Genomic DNA, 23,927 nt, shown 5'->3' with positions numbered 1-23,927 from the left:
GCCAACACGTGTTTCATCGCAGGGAACAAACTGCGAATCTTCAGGGCTGGAATGCAACACTTCTAGGATTAGATGCAGTCCATCCGGATGTCTAATCCTCCGTTGTTTATGACAAGTGAGCTTGGGGAAGAGGGCCGGTCAGTGTGTAGACTCTGTTAGGTGTCCTCGTAGGTTATAGGTGAAATACGTATTGAGAAAACGCCCAAGTGGGGGTGTTGAGTGGAATCCTGAATTCGGATTTCCAAGCGTATACACTCGGGCTGTGCCAGAACGGACGGACCGTCTTCGAAACACGGCGCCGGGAACCACAAGAGGGAGAACTGTACTAACTAGGTGCAATCGCCTCGTGGACTTAGCTGCGTATCCGCCCTACCACGAACTTTCTTCTCCTCCTGGTTTTTCACTTGACTCGTGATTAATCGAGACTCGTCAGATCCGACACAGCCCGATTGTATACGCTTGGAAATCCGAATTCAGGATTCCACTCAACACCCCCACTTGGGCGTTTTGGGTGGGCGAGTTGTAACATTGCCGGGACTACCCCATCTAATCTGGGCGTAATTTAGGTCATGGAGTTTTTTAACCAATGAGAGTAAAGGACCAGGTAAACCCAGGTCTTTAAGGACGTTCCACAAAGTTGAGCGGGGAACCAGGTCGAACAACTTCCACCACTTTTCTATACTAAACTGACATCAGTACTATTAAGAAATAACTTAATGTGTTTAGCGCAGGGGCATTGTTGTTTTTTGTCTATGATCGAGGCATGTGGGCTGCTGAATTCATATCTGTGCATAGATCGCCGCCTAGTGTTAGGTCCGGATGATTGCAAATTGTTGTCCTGGAAAAGTCTTCGAAGTATCACGAGACAGGTGGCTCCTCCCCCGGACTACAGTGCGCATGGGCATCCTCTCCATCCTCAGATTGTTTTTTCCGCCATTGGGTTCGGATGTAATTTTCTTTACTCAAGTTCGGAAACTTTTCTAAAGGCCAAAAGGCCTTCGGGCGTCGGTATTGTTTCGATCGGTACTCTTGAGCAGGACGTCTAAGAGAGCCGCATGGCCTTTTCGACACCGGAGACGATCGTCGATGGAACGGAGCCCGTTCAAACTATGCCCTCTTTGTAACTCCAAGTACCCGCACATCGATGTACACCTGGTGTGCAACAAGTGCTTATCACCAGAGCACAATGAAGACAACTGTCTTGCTTGTGCTCGATTCAGGTCGAAAAAGACTCTTAGACTCAGACGTGCAGCGAGGCAAACTATGTCGAAGCCAGCGCCCGACCGGTGAATATCTTCGACACAGAAGACGATGAGGTCGTCGAGACTGAGGATCCAGAACAGCAGTCTGATCCCGGCTCGGAGCATGACTCCAACTATTATGAGGACGATGAGGAGAACGTCGAGGATGAAAACGTCGTCTAGGTAAGGGACGACGTATCCCCCATCGGAGCTGTTGATGACGACTCAAGCGATGAACCAGGCCCAACGGTGGGTACAGGGCCCGAAACAGACACTCAAAGACTTCCAAGGGCTCAGGTCGAGGCATCAGCAGAAGGCCTTAGTCAAGATCATGAAGAACATTCTATAGCCCCACGTCAAGGCCCGGCTAAGAATCTATCACATGAGCCATTGGTCCAGCTACTTAAAACGAAACCAAAAGCCTTTTAGTCGAAACCGAAACTGCTGAAATCAGTTTTCGGATCGAAGAGCTCCAACCAATCAGTCGTCGAACAAAAGAGGTGTCGACGACCCTGCGGGGTCGAAGGTGAAGAGTGTCGAACCGAAGATCGGTGCGCTAAAGTCCACCATTAAATCCAAGCACGTCGAACCGACAAAGTCGACGTCGACGGACAGCGACACAAACAAAGGACTCGAGTCTCGGAAGCTTCTCGATCCGAAGCATCTAGTCGACAGGCCCCAGCTCTTCAAAGGCCTCGAGTCTAAATGCAAAAGCACCTCTAAAGACCACGTCGAGCCGAGACAGAAAAGCGCGCCTCCGACGCCACAAGCACCGAAGTCGACGCAAGGACATTAACTTATTGGCGAAAAGGCAAAATCGGTCGGGCCTCCATCGACGCCGGCCCCGAAGAAAGTCAGCCTGTCTAAAGACACTGCTGCCAATAAAATTAGGTCTGCCCCCGACTGCGCGCCCTAAAGCGCTCGATCCGAAGCCTGGGGTCCAAACAACCAAGAAGGTGTCATTGGGGAAAAAGGACACATCCTCTAGAAGAGGACGTTTTGTATCAAGAGCCCTCATATGATGACCAGTCGAAGCTACATATCGACTCCGAATCTGGTAGACTTACTATCTATCAAAGGAAGATAAGGTCAGAACATCCTCTGGAATCATACAAAATTCCACTCAAAAAGAAAAGGGATTCTTCAACGTCGCCTGTCCTTTTTAAGACTGTGAGGTACCATGGCCAGGACACTTCTGCATACTCTCCCACACCCACTACTGAGGATATGGGGTACGACGATGATGAACAATATCATTACCCTGCAGACACTGATCAGGATGACTAGACTCAAGCCTGGACTGACCCTGCTGACCAGGGGGAGTCACAAACTATTCCGGATACTCCCTCTTATCCTGTTAAAACTTCTCCAACAGAAGATACAGCTGCGTTCAACACTTTGATTGAAAGGGCAGCGCTAAATCATGATGTGGACATGCATGCTGACCCAGTTGAGGAGGACTTCCTGTTCGACACTTTCTCCACTTCAGAGAAATCTGTTAAAATTTTACCAATGCTAAAGGGTGTCCTTAAACACGCAGGGTACATTTTCAAAGAAATCACTAGAGCAAGGGTTATCAATCCCAGGATTGAAACAAAATACAGACCGGCGCCTGTGGACCCTACGTATATTAAATAACAGTTGCCTTTGGACTCTCTGGTGGTCTCAAATGCTCGTAAGCGAGCCAACTCACAAACTACCGGTGATGCTCCTCCTCCAGACAAGGAATCAAAAGTATTGGAAGCTTCAGGGAAAAGGGTGGCTGCTCAAGCAGCTAATATCTGGAGAATTTCCAATACACCGGCCCTATTAGCCAGATACGATAGGGCGCATTATGACACTTTAGAGCAACTGCTTCAACATTTGCCTGAGGCCTACAAAGAAGGAGCAGAAATGCTAATCCCGCAGGGGAAGCTCATAACAAACGCATCCATTAAATGTGCGCTAGATGCAGCAGACACCGCAGCCAGGGCCATTAACACAAGTGTCATGCTCAGGAGACATGCTTGGTTGCGAGTCTCTGGGTTCAAACCTGAAATTCAAACCACATTACTGAATCAGCCAGTGAACCCTGATTTTTTTTATTTGGTCCTGATGTGGACACAATCTTAGAAAAGATAAAAAAAGACACAGAAACAGCCAAGTCTATGGGTGCTTTGCAGTCCCAACAGTTCAGGGGAAGTTCCTTTCGTCGCTCCAGTAACAGAGGAGCCACGCAAGGCCAGGCATCACAACAAACTCCAGACAATAAAGGGAACACGCAGACCACCTATAATAAAAACAATAGAGGTGGATACCGTGGAAACAGCAACAAAGGCAGAGGACGAGGGAACAACAACACCAGATCCTCCGCCAATAATAAACAGTGACGCCTTGTCACTGCCCCCGGACCATGTAACACCAGTCGGGGGCGATTACAACAGTTCCTGCCAGTCTGGGAGAGCATTACCACAGACGGGTAGGAGAGACAACTTATTCAGTACGGCTATTGTCTAGAGCTCACTTCCACTCCACCCAACATACCCCCAAGACACCGTCCTATGTCCGCAGAGCACATAGACTTATTGCAGCAGGAAGTTATCAGCATGCTGCAAAAAGGGGCCATAGAACTCGTCCCCATACAGGAACAGAGGTATACTCGCTGTACTTCTTAATACCCAAAAAGGACAGGTCTCTCAGGCTAATACTAGACCTCAGGCCCCTAAACCAATACATCTTGTCAGAACATTTTCACATGCTCACTTTACAACAGGTTCTGCCATTGCTCACTCAGAGAGACTTCCTGGCAACGCTAGACCTAAAGGACGCATACTTCCACATACCAATACATCCTGCACACAGGAAGTATCTCAGGTTTACCATACAAAATCCACATTACCAGTTCGAGGTACTACCTTTCGGAGTGACAACAGCCCCAGGGTGTTTACTAAGTGCCTAGCCACGGTAGCAGCGCACTTTATGAGAAACCATGTCCACGTCTACCCCTATCTGGACGACTGGCTCATCCAAGCAAAGTCAGTCCAACAATGTGCCAGCCACATGTCTCGCACTATTCACCTCCTCCTCAGCCTCGGATTCTCATTGAACTTCGCAAAGTCTCATCTCCAACCTGCCCACGTACAACAGTACCTGGGAGCAACAATAGATACTCTGGTAGCAAAGGCACAGCCAAACTCAGCAAGAATCAACAGCATTCAATTACTGATTCAGAAATTCAGACCCCAACACTCGCTCACAGCACGGGTGTTTATGCAGTTGATAGGCATGATGGCCTCCTGCATCTTCATAGTCCCTCACGCGAGACTACACATGCGTCCGCTTCAGGAGTGCTTAGCACGGCAGTGGAACCAGGCTCAAGGACAGTTGAAAGACCTAGTGTTGGTGACATATGTACAACTCTCTGCATTGGTGGAACCCACAAAACCTTTGCAGGGGACGACAGTTCCAAGAGCCTGTACCACAAATAGTGCTGACGGCGGACGCATCTCTCCAGGGCTGGGGAGCGCATGTCCTCCATTACACAGTGCAGGGACTGTGGACGACACAGCAAAAGAAGATGCACATCAACCTGCTGGAACTGATGGCAATCTTCATGGCAATGAAGGCGTTCAAGGTGCATTTGTGCAACAAAGTCGTGTTGATCCGGACGGACAACATGACTGCCATGTACTACATACAGAAGCAGGGAGGGACACACTCTCCACAGTTGTCTCACCTAGCGCAAAGCATGTGGAAGTGGGCCATTCAAAGGAACATAATTCCTCATGGCGGAACACCTCCCAGGCAGAGACAACCAGATGGCGGATCTGCTCAGCAGACACAGCCACCAGATGCATGAGTGGGAGATGCATCCCTCAGTGCTACAACCGTACTTCCAGCAGTGTGGTCACCCAGGGATAGACCTGTTCGCCACAAGGGAAAACGCAAAATGCCAAAGCTTCGCCGCCAGGTTTCCACATCCGCAGTCTCTGGGCAATGCGATATGGATGAACTGGTCAGGCAGGTTTGCGTACGCTTTTCCCACAGCCCCGCTCATACCACTAGTGGCACGCAAACTGCGACAACACTCAATGACACTCATCCTAGTTGCTCCAACGTGGGTGAGGCAACCATGGTACACCACGTTCCTAGGACTTTCCGTGGTGCCTCATCAAAGGCTGTGTTTAACACCCAGTTTTTTAACGCAGAGCCATGGAGACATTCAGCACCCAGATCCGCAACAGTTGAACCTTGCGATCTGGCTCCTGAGGTCATAGTTTGGTTACCTGAACTTGCCTCCTGACTGTATGGATATTATCAAAGAGGCAAGAAGACCTACAACCAGAGCATGCTATGCGGCAAAGTGGAAACTATTTGTCATCTATTGTACCAATAACGACATAAATCCGCTAGATGTATCCACTCAAAACATCATATGTTACCTGTTACATTTACATAGATGCAATCTAGCCTACAGTTCCATACGTATACATTTGGCTGTGGTGGCAGCTTATCTTCAGAACAGGCAACACCTTTCACTCTTCAGAGTACCTGCTATTAAAGCTTTTATGGAAGGACTTAAACGAGTGATTCCTCCAAGACACCCACCTTCACCTGTCTGGAACCTCAACGTGGTTCTAACTAGACTAATGGGCCCACCTTTCGAACCTCTACACTCGTGTGAAATTCAATTCCTAACGTGGAAAGTGGCTTTCTTAGTGGCGATTACATCACTTAGGAGAGTTAGTGAGCTACAAGCCCTAACTATTCAGGAGCCATTCCTACAAATTCATGCAAATAGGGTAGTGCTACGTACAAACCCTAAATTTATGCCGAAGGTGGTATCCCAGTTTCACATCAATCAGACTATCGAACTGCCAGTGTTCTTCCCAAATCCAGATTCAGTGGCAGAAAGAGCTCTACATACCCTGGTTGTTAAAAGAGCTCTCCTGTACTATATAGACAGAACAAAACCTTTCAGGAAATCTAAGCAACTGTTTGTTGCCTTTTCACCACAGCACAAAGGCAACCCCATTTCAAAATCAGGTATAGCCAGATGGAATGTTAAGTGCATACAAATGTGTTATCAGAAAGCTAAACGCACATTAACAGTTCCCCCAAAGGCGCATTCCACACGCAAGTTAGGGGCATCCATGGCTTTCCTGGGAAACATTCCTCTAGAAGACATATGTAGAGCAGCCACATGGACTACTGTACATACATTTACCAAACACTACTGCGTAGATGTACACTCCAAACAGCAAGCAGCTGTAGGACAGGATGTACTCAAGACTCTTTTTCGGGCTGCTGCAGCTGGCACGGGCAACCACCGCTAAGAGGGAGACTACTATACATTCTATGCACAGATATGAATTCAGCAGCCCACATGCCTTGAACGGAATATGCTACTTACCAGTATGCTTCTGTTCTTGGCATGTAGGGCTGCTGACATTCATATCGCCGCCCTCCTCCCCGGTGCCTGTCGCAGCTGCAGCATTATCTTTTGCATGGCCATCTCTTACTTTGCTATCTCCATCTCTGCCACAATGGCGAAAAACAATCTGAGGATGGAGAAGATGCCCATGCGCACTGTAGTCCGGGGGAGGAGCCACCTATCTCGTGATGCTTCGAAGACTCTTCCAGGACAACAATGTGCAATCATCCGGACCCAACACTAGGCGGCGATCTATGCACAGATATGAATGTCAGCAGCCCTACATGCCAAGAACCGATGCATACTGGTAAGTAGCATATTCCTTTAGTTATTGCAATGATTTTTAAAGAATTAAAAGGTATTTTAAAAGTTCACACTTAGAAACTTTTCACTGTAAAGCTGGCAATGTTATCCAATGGGAGAAAATTCAGGTTACAGGTGTACGTTCTCGTTACTTGTGTAATCCAGTACTGGGCTCCTAGGTCCAGCACTAGGGTCTCTACTTAAGACGGGAAAGTAATTACGTTTCAGTTGTAGGTACGATTTTTAAGGAATATTTCAAGTTTTCAACAGTAGACACAGTAGAAATGTCATAGAAAAGCAGACAATGGATTCCTAAGGAGCAAATTCAGTAATCCCGGTTAGGATTACTTTTGCGGTTCAGTACTGGGCTACATGGTACAGTACAGGCTTCTCCCCTGATCACAGGTGAGTACTTCAGAATTCGGCTGATTTTATAGGAATATTTTAGAGTTTCAAAACTTCTCACTTAGAAAATTTTTCGTGTCAAACCAGTCAATGTTATCCTATGGCAGGAAAGTGACAGGAAAGTGAGTTATCGGTTTTCAGGTGAGTACTCGACTGGTGAAGTAAAGGGTCGGGGCATAGACTCAGGGGTCTCCCAGGGTCAGGTAGGTACAGTTGGTACACCCTCAGCAGCGCAGGGGCAGCCGGGTGCAGAGGTAGTTGGGCCCAATGTTAGCCAATGAGAGGCAAGGGGCCTTCGGTGGGTGGCTGCTGGCTAGCAGGCCACGCGACTGTGGGAGCTGGGCACCTGGTCACTTGCTCAGGGCAAATGGGAAGTAGGATAGGACAAAGGCTGCACTGCCAGGGCCACTCGGGCGGCTGGGTGCAGGGTACTTTTGAGCCGTCGGGCGCTCAATGTTATTCAATGGGGATCTTGAAAAGGGAACAAAGGCTGCAGGCTCGGGACGGAGGATCTTCTAGAGTGACCAACACTTCGAGGGGTAAGTTGGGATCTTGGAGGATAAGTGGGCACTCCGGAGTTGGGCACAGGGGCCCGGGGGCGCTGGGTTCAGGGGTGTCTTTTGAGGTCAGCAAATCTTACCCCCTGCTGGTCGCAGTTGGAGGGGTCCCTTGTCCTGAGGCTGCATGCGTCGTCTGGGTCGTCGAGGAGGGTCCTTGGGCACTGGAATCCGACTCAGAATCGCCGGGGGGGGATGTCCTCAGGGTCTTGGTTCACTCCAGCACAGGCCAGGCTCGGCGGTTGCAGAGGTTGCGGGGTTCGCCGTTCCGGGCTGATGCCAGGGCTTGTTACTTGCTTTGAGCTGTATCACTGCTTGTGGGAGACCCAGGTAGTCAGAGTGACAAGGCAATCAGGTCCTCAGGGGTTTTTGAGGTTGCTGACCACTGTAGACGCCGGGGTTTAGCAGGAGCAAGTTCGAGGATCGACAGGCCGGTAGGGCTGGGGCCAAATCAGTTGGTGTCTTCCTCTTTTTAGCAGCTGCACGGCAGGTCTTCGTGTTCCTTGATCTTCATTCTTGTTTCGTAATCTGGTCTGTGGAAAAAGGTTCAGGGTGCCCCTAAATACTGAATTTAGGGGCGTTACAGGTAGGGCAAGGGGAGGGACCAATAGGTCCCTGTCCTGGGGTGGGTACACCCCTATCCTGCTCCTCTCCTGTGTAAGGGGGGCAGGAGCCTAACTGTGATAGGACAGGGCTCCCCATCTTCAAGATGTTCGGGCCGGGGTCATGCTTCACCTCGCCTCTCGCACCTGAGGGGTGGGGTTGGCACAGGCTGGCACACCCCCCTTTCTGATGTAGGATTTCCCGTTAGTCTTCCCGCCAGAGAGGGGGTCAGAACTGGTGGGGGCCAATTACGGAGTACAGCAAGAGGTCTGGGAAGCTCACAAAGGCGGAATGCCTTTGAAGCTTTTCCTGCCAATCCTGGGGGAGGAGGCTTTGCACCTCGTCCCAGGATGTGCATTGTTGCAGGCCCAGGAGAGCGAGGGGCTCTCCACCCAGGGGTCCAGCAGCATGTCTGCTCTCAGCCTCTCAGACAAGACGTGGATTGTAGGTTTAGTTTTCAGGGGGCATCTCTAAGATGCCCTCTGTAGTGCTTTTTACATTAAATCTCACACTGGCATCAGTGTGGGTTTAATGTGCTGAGAAGTTTGGTACCAAACTTGTCAGCCTTCAGTGTAGCCATTATGGTGCTGTGGAGTTCGTAATGACAACCTCCCAGCACCATATACTCTTAATGGAATCACTGCACTTACAGTGCCCAGGAATGGCCCTGGGTACTGTAGGGGCACAGGGCTCATGCACCTGTGTCCGCACATCTGGTATAGGGCAGCCAGCTGGAGGGGTGGCTGGAAGTATGCCAGGGCAGTGTGTTTGTGGGCAGTGTGTGTGTGTGTTTTTGTGTGTCAGGGTACAGGGCCCCTTAGGGTGGCACAATAAGTGCTGCAGCCCTAAGGGGTCCTCTCTGGTCACAATGCCCTGGGTACCTAGGGTACCATTTACTAGGGGCTGACATGTGGCCAGAGATGCCAATTAGGTTTAGGCTTCAGTACAGTTTTTAGGGAATGAATACAGGCCTTGGGTACCTGGTTGGCAGGGACCCAGGCCACCCCAAGAAAAAGTGCATCAGGTATCGGGCAAAAAGTGGAGGGGTACTGCAACAGAAACTCACTTTCTCACACAAAATCATTACTAAAACTTCCATCAGATGTGCACTCGACACAGCAGCTTGTGCAGTAAACACACGTACTATTACGCAGGTATGCTTGGTTGAGAATCTCAGGATTCAAGCCTTGGGTGCAAACATCCATTCTCAATCAACCATTTGATAAAAACATCTCTTGGGCCCAGCAGTTGATACCTCGCTGGAAAAAATTAAAAAAGACACAGAGGTCGCAAAATCCATGGGGGCTTTGCAGTTATCTACTAATAGGGGTTCTTTTTGTCGCTTCTTTTACAGGAGTGGCTCCAAGACTGTATCCACAGAAACTCCCTCTACCTCTTACGAAGGTAATGACCAATCACCCTCATCAAGAGGCTACTTTTGAGGGGGTTTTAGAGGAAACAACAGGAAGGGAAGAGGTATAGGCAACTCCACATGCACTTCCCCTGCAAACAAACAGTGCCTTCCTTCAGGCACCCCCCGAACATTCCCCTCCTGCTCGGAGACACCTCTCTCATTTTCTACCTGTCTGGAACGCTATAACCTCATACAAGTGGGCACTACGAATTATCCAATATGGTTATTGCCTGGAGCTTACAGACACTCCCACATATATTCCTCCAAGGACACATATAATATCACAAGAACATATCACCCTCCTCGGGCAGAAGGATCTCTCTCTGTTGGAAAAACATTCTATAGACTGAGTCCCCTTACAATACCAGTGGACCGGGGTATTGTCCCTGTACTTCCTAATTCCCAAAAAGGATGTGTCTCTCAGGCTTATACCAGACCTCCATGAACTAAATCTATACTTTCAGTCAGACCATTTTCACATGGTCACACTTCAGCAAGTGCTCCCACTCCTTCAGCAAAGCGACTTTTTATCTACTCTGGATTTAAAGGACGCTTATTTCCATATTCCCATTCACCCTGTTCACCGCAAATATCTCAGGTTTGTGGTAGACGGCCAACGTTATCGATTCAAGGTTCTCCCATTCGGATTAACTACAGCACCAGAGGTTTTCACCAAGGGCCTGACAGTAGTCGCAGCTCATCTAAGACAAGAAATTCACGTTTTCCCATACCTAGACGACAAAGCTGTCTACTCCACACTAAAAAAAAAACGGCGCAGCTTCTCCACAACCTTAGGTTCACCTTAAATCTGACCAAGTCTCATCTGCAACCATCCAACATACAGGTGTATCTAAGAGCCACAATAAACACTCCAAAAGCTCTAGCGTGTCCCAACCCAGCCAGAATCCTCAACATACATCATTTTGACTCTTCAATAGAAAGTAGAGGACCGCTCAAGGTTTACAGTACACATTTTCATCGCACATGGACACCGGTTGATGAAGAATGTCTGTTAGCCGTAATACTGGATCTAGGCTCTGCTTTTACCAGCTGCATATGCAAAGACTATCTTTCGAAGTAAAAATCTCTTTTGCGATGCTGGAAAGTGATTACTATGTGCAAACTGATGTCTAAGCTTCCATCCATCTCTCAAAGGGTACCACCACAGGAAAGTCCATTAAAGTTGTTGGTAGGTTTAGTGACATTGGAATGCTGGCACTGTTGACGTGGGCAACAGTTCTTCCGACCTGGCTCAGAGCTACAGTACGTCTGTGAATTAAAGCAGCTGACATGTCGATTTTTTTCTTGCTTTTCCAGGAACTGGTGTTTTTCTGTTAATTTGCCGAACAAGGTCATAAAAGATCTCATTAACATTTATCTTTGATTTTGCTGAAGATTCTAAGAATGCACAATTGTTCCACTGTCTTGCGAGATTCTGACCTTGTTCCTTCCCTACAACTCTCTCATCTTCCAAGTCACACTTGTTCCCAACCAAAATCATTGGCACATCATCTGTATCTTTGACTCGAAGAATCTGTTCTCGTAGGTCCTGTAAGTCATTAAACGTAGATTGTGCCGTTATGGAATATACTAATGCAAAGCCTTGTCCGTTTTTCATGTAGAGGTCCCTCATTGCTGTAAATTGCTCCGTTCCAGCAGTGTCTAAGATTTCAAGCATGCATTGTTGACAGTCCACTTCAACTTGCTTTCTATAAGAGTCTTCTATTGTCGGGTCATATTTTTCAACAAATATTCCTTGAACAAACTGTACAGTCAAAGCAGATTTTCCGACACCTCCGGAGCCCAGGACTACCAACTTGTACTCGCGCATGTTGCAAGATTTTCAGACAAGGCCCTGAAACCAGCACCGATCCCGTTCGCACGGGTCACTGGACTCTTCCGGCTGTCTCGGGCCCCAGCACCAGCTCACTTAGACGGACAGGCAGAGGAAGGCAACATCCCTGTGCTGCTGACATCACTAAAGCCCGCCCACTGCCGGAACATACAGACTCTGATCTCTCAGTTCCGGCCCTGACACTCGTTACTAGCTCGATTGTTCATGCAACTACTAGGAATGATGGCTGGATGCTACTAGGAATGATGGCTAGATGCTTTTTAGTCTATGCACAGCATGTGATCTACAGCTCATATGCCTCGAACGGAAAATGCTACTTACTCCGTTTGCATCTGTTCTTGGCATGTAGAGCTGTAGAGTCACATGCGCCCACCCGCCTCCCCGGGTACCTATACCTGTTGCAGTTACATCTCACTTAGATACATACATACATGTACATCTTACTACTCTTACTAACTCCATTCTCACCCTCTGCGGCAAACAATCTAATGATGGAGTCGATGCCCATGCGCACTATCACCGAAAGGAGTCACCTTACATGGTACTGAAAAAGACTTCTTTGAAGAAAAACAAAGTGCAAACATCCGGACCCAACACTAGATGGCGGTCTATGCACTCTACGGCTCTACATGCCATATAGCAGATCTGTTAAGTCGCCAGTCCCAACAGATTCACGAATGGGTGTTGCATCCACAAGTTCTTCGACCATTCTTTCAAATGTGGGGGCATCCACAAATAGACCTGTTTGCCACCCACGAGAACTCAAAATGCCCAACCTTCGCCGCCAGGTTTCCACACCCACGGTCGGAGGGGAATGCAATATGGATGAACTGGTCAGGCAGATATGCGTACGCTTTTCCGCCTCTCCCACTCATTCCACTAGTAGTACGCAAGCTCAAACAGTCTCTCAAACTAATACTAGTGGCCCCCACATGGGCACGCCAGCCGTGGTTCACCACGCTACTAGATCTCTCATTGGTTCCACATCAGAAATCACGGCTCACGCCATCCCTCTTAACACAGAGCCATGGAGAAATAAGGCACCCAGAACCAAGCCAACTGAATTTGGCGATCTGGCTCCTGAAGTCCTAGAGTTTGGTTACTTAAACTTACCACCGGACTGTATTAATATAATTAAAGAAGCTAGAAGACCCACTACCAGAGCATGTTATGCCGCTAAGTGGAAACGGTTTGCAATATACTGTAACAACAATCACATTGATCCTTTGGACGTTTCCATCCAAAATATCATTTGCTACCTTCTACACCTACAACGGTCCAATTTGGCTTATTCTTCCATACGCCTGCATCTGGCAGCAATTACAGCGTATTTACAGAATAGGCAACATCCATCTCTCTTTAGGGTACCTGCAATCAAAGCATTTATGGAAGGATTAAAACGAATAATCCCACCTAGGTTACCACCTGCTCCAGTATGGAACCTAAATGTGGTCCTTGCAAGACTCATGGGACCTCCTTTTGAGCCGGTGCATAAGTGTGAACTGCAATATCTAACATGGAAAACTGCTTTCCTTGTTGCCATCACCACTCTCAGAAGAGTTAGTGAAATACAAGCATTCACAATAGAAGAACCATTTTTTCAAATACATCCTAACAAAGTGGTTCTTAGACCCAATCCTAGATTCCTGCCAAAAGTTATTACTCCTTTTCACCTTAACCAATCAGTAGAGCTACCTGTGTTTTTTCAAAAACCGGACTCTGTTGCGGAAAGAGCTTTACACACCTTAGATGGTAGAAGAGCTCTACTACACAGAGCTCTACTTACACAGACAGGACTAAATCCTTCAGGAAGACAAAACCACTATTTGTATCTTTCTCTCCCCCACACAAAGGCAATCCCATCTCTAAAGAAGGAATTGCTAGATGGATTGTAAAGTGTGTTCAAATATGCTATCACAAAGCTAAACGTACAACAGTTCCTCCTAGACCACACTCCACTCGCAAACTAGGAGCCTCTATGGCTTTCTTAGGAAACATACCACTAGAGGACATATGCAAGGCAGCAACATGGTCTACAATACACACCTTCACTAAACACTATTGTGTTAATGTGCAAGCCAAGCAGCAAGCTGCAGCAGGCCAAGCTGTTCTTAAAAACGATTTCAGTATGCTGCAACGGATACAAGGGACCACCGCTAGGGGAGACACTGCTGCACAATCATTGCTAAAGGTAGGATCTGCAGCTCATATGCCTCGAACTGAAAATGCTACTTACCAGTATGCATCTGTTCTTGGCATGTAGAGCTGCGGAATCCTACATGCCCTCTCCGGTACTTGTATCCGTTCCATTACTCCTATTACTTAGATGCACACGCATGGACATCCTTTCTCTTTACTTCTACTAACTCCATCATTTCCCATCATGACGAAAAACAATCTGAGGATGGAGTCGATGCCCATGCGCAGTATTGTCCAAGGGAGGAGTCACCTATCTCGCGACTACCAAGACTTCTTCCAAGAAGACAACAACCTGCAATCATCCGAGCCCAACACCAGATGGCGATCTATGTAGGATTCTGCAACTGTACATGCCAAGAACGGATGCATACTGGTAAGTAGCATTTTCCTTTCACCTTGTGACCAATCCCAGATCTAAGGAAGTTAAATATCTGCAGAAAAAATCCTTCCGGATGGTTACTCTTCAAGAGATTCTACAGCTCCTCAATCATGCGGACTTCATGACGACACTAGATCTGCAGGATGCATACTTCCACCTCCCTATCCATCCCAAACATCGAAAGTTCCTCCGTTTCACTGTGACGGGTGCTCATTTTCAATTCAGGGTTCTCCCTTTTCGTTTTGCGCTCAGCTCCAAGGGTTTTTACAAAATGTCTTGTGGCAGATGCAGCTCATCTCAGGCTGCAGCTATTCCCCTACCTGGAGGACTGGATAATAAAGGCTCCAACTTTTCGACAAGCCTCAAAAGCAACGTTAACTTGCCATCACATGTTTCAATCCCTGGGGGTGTCCCCCAACTCCCAAAAGTCAGTTCTACATCCTTCTCGAAGGTTGCAATTTCTAGGAGCAGTTTTGGACACTATCCAGGACAAAGGATTCTTTTCCGCAGAAAGACAATCACACCTGATTTTCCTAGCAACAGAACTAAGAGGAAGAAGGTTAGCTTCTGTGAGGAAGGTAAAATCTCATCTCGGGTTGTTGTCCTCAGCAATCCTTTTGGTACCTCACTCTTGTGTCCGGATGAGAACTATACAAGAAGAGCTAGACAATCAATGGCTTCAAGTGACCGGATCGTTCAACGACCTGGTGAGGATAACTCTGGTCATGTGGGCAGCTCTGCTTTGGTGGCAGTGCTCCAGCAATATCTCAACTAGGCTTAACTTCCTTCCTCCAACACCAGAGTTCGTCCTTACTACAGATGTTTCTCTCGAAGGATTGGGGTGCACACCTTCAAGATCTCATCATAAGGGGGAAATGGTCTAAAGCGCTGGCAAAGATGCACATCAGCTTCCTGGAGCTTCAGGCTATATTTCTACCCTTACAGGCTTTCCTTCCGAGACTTCAAGGATCCTCAGTCCTTATAAGGACAGACAACACCACCTGCATGCACTACCTAAACAAACCAGGAGGAACACTCTCTCGCATCCTATCTCAGGAAGCTCAAGATATATGGAAATGGATGCTTTCTCTCCACATTTCTATAAAGGTGGAACACCTGCTGGGAATAAACAGTTTAGCGGACACCAGAACGTCAAATTCTTTCCACGAATGGGAGTTAGACTAAACATTCCTGAAACACATTTTCCAGATGTGGGGCAGGCCCAACTTGAATATCTTCGCTTCGGAGACAAATCAGAAATGCCAATTCTCTGCCAGCTGGGAACCAGAAAGAGGATCTTGGGGAAACGCTTTTATGATGAGATGGACGGGGATCTTCGCCTATGCATTCTCCCCCTTCCCATTTCTCCTGAGACTTCTGAGAAAACTGAAAATGGAACTATGCAGAATAATTCTCATTGCTCCACAGTGGCCGCATCAGCACTGGTTCACAGAGCTTCTCCTACTCTCAGAATGCGCTCCATATTGCCACCCAGTGTCTCCAACACTATTGACATTGAGCAAGGGCCAGATTGTCCATCCGCACCCAGCCCCGCTGCAGCTACACGCCTGGCTTCTGAGTTCTCTGAATTCAAGGAGTTAGATTTGGCTCAGGACTGGTGAAACCTACTTGCTAAAGCAAGAGCACCATCTACGATTACGACCTATTCTCTGAAATGGAAACGTTTTTGTTCATGGTGCCTTGATAATGTACATCCCCTGGAGTGTTTTCCAGACAAGGTTCTTCCTTCTCTATTTTCACTAGCCAAGTCTGGCGTTATGTTCACATCGATTAAGTTACATCTGGCTGCCATCTCTACTTACAGGCGTTCTTCAGGTGGCATATCTCTTTGCTCTAACCGTCTGGTCAAGCAAATTATGAGAGGTCTCTTCAGAGCTGAACCTCCTATTAGGGCTCCTCCTCCTGAATGTAGGCTTAACCTGGTTCTAGCACAGCTCGTGAAGTATCCCTTCGGGTCTATTCACAGAGCTGAACTTAAGTATCTCTCCTGGAAAATCGCTCTTTTGTTAGCTCTTACTTCTGCTAAGAGAGTCCGCAAAATTCAAGCATTTACTATTAAACAGCCATATCCACGTTTTACCAATGACTACGTTCTCCTTAGAATGAATCCTACCTTTATTCCTAAGATTCCATCTTCTTTCCATCTTAATTAGCCTATTATCCTACGTACATTCTTTCCCAGCCCTTCTACCCCGGCTTAGAAGGCTCTTCATACTTTGGCTATAAAGAGATGTCTATAATTCTATCTATCAGATACTAAACCCATCCGAAAGTCGGATCAATTGATTGTGTCATATGGTGGGCAAAAACCAGGTACAGCAGTGACTAAAGCAACAATTGCAAGGTGGATTGCATCAGTGATTCAATTTTGTCACTCTAAAGCGGGAAATCCTCTTTGTCAAACCTAAAGCTCATTCCACAAGAGCAGTGTCCTCATTGGCGGCGCTTTTTCTCAAGTGCCATTCGATAAAACTTGCCTTGCTGCGACTTGGAAAAATGCGCACACATTTGCACAGCATTACTGCTTAGATCGGGCCACAGAAACTGAATAAGCCGTTGGACAAGCAGTGTTACGCAACCTTTTCAATTAAGGTAAGCCTCTGTTGAGAGGTGATTATTTTAATCCATGCTAATGAAAGCTATTTGTTTTACATGATAATGCTGTCTCTTTTCTCTTTATGCATAATGCTTCTCTCATATTGTGTTGCATATGTTCTGAATATATTGATGTATATCTTTCACGAGGTATCCAATGTGGTTTGAATGATACCCACAATTCACTAATAAACAAAGAGCTTTTACTGATAGCTATTCTGATTCAAGCATGTGAATCTATGAAAGATACCCCAAAACTGGATACGAAAACGAGTTACTTACCTGTATCCTGTTATCCAGTATTGGTGTCTTTCATAGATTCACATGTGACCCACCCTCCTCCCCAGAGAGGCTTCTCCTATTGCTATTTTATACTTGCTGTCATTTGTGCTCAAAAATCTGAGGACTTGCCTCTCTGTGGAGGGTTCTAGAGGGTGCTAGAACCTGATTGGTTGGGTTTCAACTTTGTTTCTTTTTTACAAAAGGATAAGGATGAGCTACTGCAGTGACTGTGCAATCCATTATAGCCTATTGTATTATGTTTTAATAATGTTATGTATAAAGTTTATTTGTGCCGTGAGACTCCCACCTCGACGGCGGGGATGATTCAGGCATGTGTGTCTATGAAAGATATCGATACTGGTTAACTGAGGTTACAGGTAAGTAACTTGTTTTCATCTATTTTGTATGTACTTTTAAAATGACCTCCGTGACTACATAAAGCCCCTGTTTATGAAAAAGGTTATATGCGACTACATTGAGTTACTTAGGTCTACAGGATTGCTCCACCAGCATTGAATAACCAGGCTTGAAACTCTGAGCTCACACCAGTGGTTGATAGTGAGAGCAGCGCACAACATATAGTGCACCCTGAACCCCCGCATGAGCATAAATAACTGCTTGGGCATCACAATCTATCTTAACACCCGAGGCTGCACCGGGAACTGAACAGTGAGCAATGTCCAGATAGCACGGCTTCAGGCATTCGTCCTTAAATGGATCCTGTAAGGCGTCCTGGGGACATATTCTTCAGAGTGATAGAGCTCCCGCGTCCTTAAATGGATCCTGTAAGGCGTCCTGGGGACATACTCTTCAGAGTGATGGAGCTCCCGCGTCCTTAAATGGATCCTGTAAGGCGTCCTGGGGACATACTCTTCCGAGTGATGGAGCTCCCGCGTCCTTAAATGGATCCTGTAAGGCGTCCTGGGGACATACTCTTCAGAGTGATGGAGCTCCCGCGTCCTTAAATGGATCCTGTAAGGCGTCCTGGGAACATACTCTTCAGAGTGATGGAGCTCCCGCGTCCTTAAATGGATCCTGTAAGGCGTCCTGGGGACATACTCTTGAGAGTGATGGAGCTCCTGCGTCCTTAAATGGATCCTGTAAGGTGTCCTGGGGACATCATCTTCAGAGTGATGGAGCTCCCGCGTCCTTAAATGGATCCTGTAAGGCGTCCTGGGGACATACTCTTCAGAGTGATGGAGCTCCCGCGTCCTTAAATGGATCCTGTAAGGCGTCCTGGGGAAATACTCTTGAAAGTGATGGAGCTCCCGCGTCCTTAAATGGATCCTGTAAGGCGTCCTGGGGACATCATCTTCAGAGTGATGGAGCTCCCGCGTCCTTAAATGGATCCTGTAAGGCGTCCTGGGGACATACTCTTCAGAGTGATGGAGCTCCCGCGTCCTTAAATGGATCCTGTAAGGCGTCCTGGGGACATACTCTTGAGAGTGATGGAGCTCCCGCGTCCTTACATGGATCGTGTAAGGCGTCCTAGGGACATACTCTTCAGAGTGATGGAGCTCCCGCGTCCTTAAATGGATCCTGTAAGGTGTCCTGGGGACCTACTCTTCAGAGTGATGGAGCTCCCGCGTCCTTAAATGGATCCTGTAAGGCGTCCTGGGGACATACTCTTCAGAGTGATGGAGCTCCCGCGTCCTTAAATAGATCCTGTAAGGCGTCCTGGGGACATACTCTTCCGAGTGATGGAGCTCCCGCGTCCTTAAATGGATCGTGTAAGGCGTCCTGGGGACATACTCTTCAGAGTGATGGAGCTCCGGCGTCCTTAAATGAATCCTGTAAGGCGTCCTGGGGACATACTCTTCAGAGTGATGGAGCTCCCGCGTCCTTACATGGATCCTGTAAGGCGTCCTGGGGACATACTCTTCAGAGTGATGGAGCTCCCGCGTCCTTACATGGATTGTGTAAGGCGTCCTGGGGACATACTCTTCGGAGTGATGGAGCTCCCGCGTCCTTAAATGGATCCTGTAAGGCGTCCTGGGGACATACTCTTCAGAGTGATGGAGCTCCCGCGTCCTTACATGGATCCTGTAAGGCGTCCTGGGGACATACTCTTCGGAGTGATGGAGCTCCCGCGTCCTTAAATGGATCCTGTAAGGCGTCCTGGGGACATACTCTTGAGAGTGATGGAGCTCCCGCGTCCTTACATGGATCGTGTAAGGCGTCCTAGGGACATACTCTTCAGAGTGATGGAGCTCCCGCGTCCTTAAATGGATCCTGTAAGGCGTCCTGGGGACATACTCTTGAGAGTGATGGAGCTCCCGCGTCCTTACATGGATCGTGTAAGGCGTCCTAGGGACATACTCTTCAGAGTGATGGAGCTCCCGCGTCCTTAAATGGATCCTGTAAGGCGTCCTGGGGACCTACTCTTCAGAGTGATGGAGCTCCCGCGTCCTTAAATGGATCGTGTAAGGCGTCCTGGGGACATACTCTTCAGAGTGATGGAGCTCCTGCGTCCTTAAATGGATCCTCTAAGGCGTCCTGGGGACATACTCTTCAGAGTGATGGAGCTCCCGCGTCCTTAAATGGATCGTGTAAGGCGTCCTGGGGACATACTCTTCAGAGTGATGGAGCTCCCGCGTCCTTAAATGGATCGTGTAAGGCGTCTTGGGGACATACTCTTCAGAGTGATGGAGCTCCCGCGTCCTTAAATGGATCCTCTAAGGCGGTCTGGGGGACATACTCTTCCGAGTGATGGAGCTCCCGCGTCCTTACATGGATCCTGTAAGGCGTCCTGGGGACATACTCTTCAGAGTGATGGAGCTCCCGCGTCCTTAAATGGATCGTGTAAGGCGTCCTGGGGACATACTCTTCAGAGTGATGGAGCTCCCGCGTCCTTAAATGGATCGTGTAAGGCGTCTTGGGGACATACTCTTCAGAGTGATGGAGCTCCCGCGTCCTTAAATGGATCCTGTAAGGCGTCCTGGGGACATACTCTTCAGAGTGATGGAGCTCCCGCGTCCTTAAATGGATCGTGTAAGGCGTCCTGGGGACATACTCTTCCGAGTGATGGAGCTCCCGCGTCCTTACATGGATCCTGTAAGGCGTCCTGGGGACATACTCTTCAGAGTGATGGAGCTCCCGCGTCCTTAAATGGATCGTGTAAGGCGTCCTGGAGACATACTCTTCAGAGTGATGGAGCTCCCGCGTCCTTAAATGGATCGTGTAAGGCGTCCTGGGGACATACTCTTCAGAGTGATGGAGCTCCCGCGTCCTTAAATGGATCCTGTAAGGCGTACTGGGGACATACTCTTCAGAGTGATGGAGCTCCCGCGTCCTTAAATGGATCGTGTAAGGCGTCCTGGGGACATACTCTTCAGAGTGATGGAGCTCCCGCGTCCTTAAATGGATCGTGTAAGGCGTCCTGGGGACATACTCTTCAGAGTGATGGAGCTCCCGCGTCCTTAAATGGATCCTCTAAGGCAGGGGTCTCCAAACTGGTCCTGGAGGGCGGGATCCATGCCAGATTTTTAAAATAACTACATGTACCCCTGCTGTAAGGCGTCCTGGGGACATCCTCTTCAGAGTGATGGAGGTCCTTTTGTTAATCATGGACATTTGCGTGGGTCCACCTGGTTCAGTTGAAGAGACCCAAGACTACGACTCATCTGTTAAGTGACAGCACAGACTGTAGTACTACACCTTCTGCTCAGTCTAAGCATGTGCACCTATAAGGGGGTGGGGGGGGAGGGGAAGGGGTTAAATCCTCGCCACGCCTCCTCTCCGACCCTACTGTCCCCCAAGTACTAATAGTGCTTCTCTTCTCTTCATGCAGGTGAAACTGTAGCTTGGATTCTGCCATTCACATCCGGGGGATTTCTGTATATTGCGCTGGTGAACGTTGTGCCTGATCTTTTGGAGGAAAAGAACCCCTGGTAAGTTTTGCGGTGAGCTGCTCTGCAAATTCCATGAAGGATGGTGTGATGTCAGTGTCACTGGCTGTTCGCAGTTTGTCATGTTTACTGGTATGTGGCCATATGTGTTTCTAAAACCAAAGCGGCGCCTTGTTGAGAGGGTGAAGTAAGGCCTTGCAAATACCTGCGGGGGAGTAAGGTGTCTAGAATGCCACATAACAAAGCCATTTATTCATTCATTTGATTTGAGTTTTAGAAAGGGTGCAAATACCGAAGGGTAACCTGGCTCTAGAGATGGAAAAAGGGGCGAACAAGAGACTTACCACTGGAATAAGTGAGTTTTCAAAGATTTACAAAAGTATATTAGGGGGGGGTAGCTGGAGGAGAGCTGTTCGAAGCCTGTGCCGTAAAGATAGAGCGTGGCCACTGGCACGCGTTCTTTGCAGCCTGGGTATACTAATGAGAAAAGCAGCGCATTAAGCAACAGTCTGGTGGGATAGTAACAGGTAGCCAGGGAAGCCTCATGCCATGAACGGCTTTGTGGCAAAAGTTCAAAGATTTAAAAAGAGCCTTTATGAACCATAAGCTAATGACGATTAATGAGATGGGAGAAAAAACTAGAATATTTAGGAAGCCTTAAAATCAGTCTGGCAGCCACGTTCGGAATAAGTTTGTCTGTGCTTTGGACGCGATGAGAGCCCGACATTCAGCGAGTTACAGTAGTCGAGTCTGCCAGGAATGAGCCCTTTGACTGGGGCTTGCTTGGCGGACCTGGTCACAAAGGGTCCAATTTTCCCAATAAGCATTATCCTGCTGAAACAGGTGCTGTTAATTTATTGGTTCGAGGCATGTGGGCTGCTGAATTCATATCTGTGCATAGTCCGCCACCTAGTGTTGGGTCCGGATGATTGCACATTGTTGTCCTGGAAGAGTCTTCGAAGTATCACGAGATAGGTGGCTCCTCCCCTGGACTACAGTGCGCATGGGCATCGCCTCCATCCCCAGATTGTTTTTTTCCGCCATCGGGTTCGGATGTGTTTCGGTTCCCTCTATCGGGACCGATAGTTTGTTCTACTTTCACTCGAGACCAAAAGGTCTTTAGGCTGGGCGTCGGTATTGTTGCGTTCGGGTTTCTTACTGACTCTCAGCTCCGATCTCCTACTGCCCTTCCACGTGCTTCGACGCGGACGGGCCTACACTACACACTTGCTATGGAGCGGACGCCATTCAAGAAGTGTCCGCTGTGTCACTCAAAGTATTCTCACCTTGACGTGCACCCCGTGTGCAATACATGCTTGTCACCGGATCACCGTGAGGACACTTGCATGGCGTGTTCCAAATTTAGGAGCAAGAAAACTTTGAAGATTCGCCGGGCTAATCGGCTCCAGGCTCAATTGTCGGCTTCGGCACCCCCACCTGATGACATCTTCCAGGAATCGGTTGAGGGAGAAGACGACGTACAAGAATCGGACTCTGGCCCCGCGTCCGAAGAAGAGACCGGCGACGCGGGTGATGAGGCCTATGACGAAGTCTCCGACGAGGTAGGGGACGACGACCGGGCTTGTCCCGCAATGGGTGATACCTCGGACGAAGAGCATCCCCAACAAGACTCCGGGGTTACTCCCCGTTATACGGCCCAGGTCGAGGGATCGCCTTCGGGCCTTACCCAAGATCTAACGACCAGTCCTACGTCCCCGCCTCCGGGCCCGGTCACGGACATTTCTAACAAGAAACCGAAAGTGAAGCCAACTGGTCTCGCACCCTCGGATGCGAAACCGAAACCAAAAGTGGCGCTGGTGAAAAAGGTTCTGGAGGCGTCAACTTCCACGAAACCCAAAATGGCCGACTTGAAGAGCCACGCCAAAATGGCTGACCAGAAGAACCGCGCCAAAGTGGCCGACCCAAAGCCATCTGGGTCGGCGCCGAAGGTGAAGGCATCCGACGCGGCGGCGTCGGCACCGAAAGGGGTCGCGGACCTGAAGACGGCTTCTAAAAAGCGTCACGCCGACAGTGCGCCAGGCCATGGGGCGTCGGCGCCGAAGAAGAGGCTTACCGTCGAACACGCTCTCGAAGACGAAGAGTCGCTCGAGTCGTTTCAGCCCTCGGCGTCCCTTACCAAGAAGGTGGGAGAATCCTTACGGCGGATCCAGCAGTCTGTGGTTCCCAGCCAGGACCCTGTGGGGCCTAGGCCCACGACGAAGCCTGCCAAGGGGCAAACGCCCATTCGCTTTACCCTTCCTCCCAAGTCGGCGCCGAAGGCCTTCGCGCCTAAGCAGAGCGGACACTCTCAGGACATCTTGTCGCCGAAGGCTGCCTTGGTGGTGTCAAAGCTTCGGCTCCAGCCGCTCGCGGTGGAAGAACGTCGTGAGGTGCACATCGACGCCAACACAGGAAAATTGTCGCTCCTCAAAAGGAAGATTACATCGGAGCCGACCTTGGAACCTTTTAAGATTCCACTCAAGAGCAAAAAGAACTCTGCGGACTCTTCGGCTCTGATGGAACCACTGTCTCCACAAGCCCTGGAACACTCGCCGGCCCATTCCCCCGTGCCTGACGTCGACGAGGAAGAGGCCGAGTACACCTATCCTGCGTACTCGGATCCGGACGAGGAGCAGGTGCCCTGGACAGCAGGAGACGACGCAAACGACCCGCAGTCGGGGCAGGACACTCAACTTTTCGCCGCAAAGACGTCCCCGACGGAGGACTCGGCGGCATTCAATGCATTGATAGAGAGAGCTGCGGCGAACCATGACGTCGAGCTCCACTCGGATCCAGTGGATGCGGACTTTTT

At 48.8% G+C, this 23,927-nt stretch overlaps 2 protein-coding genes across 2 annotated transcripts in view; one reads left to right on the top strand and one right to left on the bottom strand.

The window, feature by feature from the left end:
* Positions 1-23,927, top strand: part of LOC147662099 (zinc transporter ZIP13-like) — a gene marked incomplete at its 5' end in the record, with an annotated part of 112,245 nt that overhangs the window by 65,847 nt on the left and 22,471 nt on the right. Inside the window, one exon of the mRNA XM_086951112.1 lies at positions 21,058-21,157. Coding sequence (XP_086807238.1) covers positions 21,058-21,157 — 100 coding nt within the window. The remainder of the gene's footprint in view (positions 1-21,057; positions 21,158-23,927) is intronic.
* Positions 10,859-11,921, bottom strand: LOC147662100 (ras-related protein Rap-1b). The gene has a single exon (XM_086951111.1). The coding sequence runs from the start codon at positions 11,765-11,767 to the stop codon at positions 11,213-11,215; it is 555 nt and encodes a 184-aa protein (XP_086807237.1). The 5' UTR covers positions 11,768-11,921; the 3' UTR covers positions 10,859-11,212.

The sequence above is a fragment of the Lissotriton vulgaris genome, unplaced genomic scaffold, assembly GCF_964263255.1.
Source record: "Lissotriton vulgaris unplaced genomic scaffold, aLisVul1.2 SCAFFOLD_4264, whole genome shotgun sequence".
Lineage (NCBI taxonomy): Eukaryota > Metazoa > Chordata > Amphibia > Caudata > Salamandridae > Lissotriton > Lissotriton vulgaris.
The sequence above is the reverse complement of the archived record's forward strand: the minus strand, read 5'-3'. Positions and strand labels throughout refer to the sequence as shown.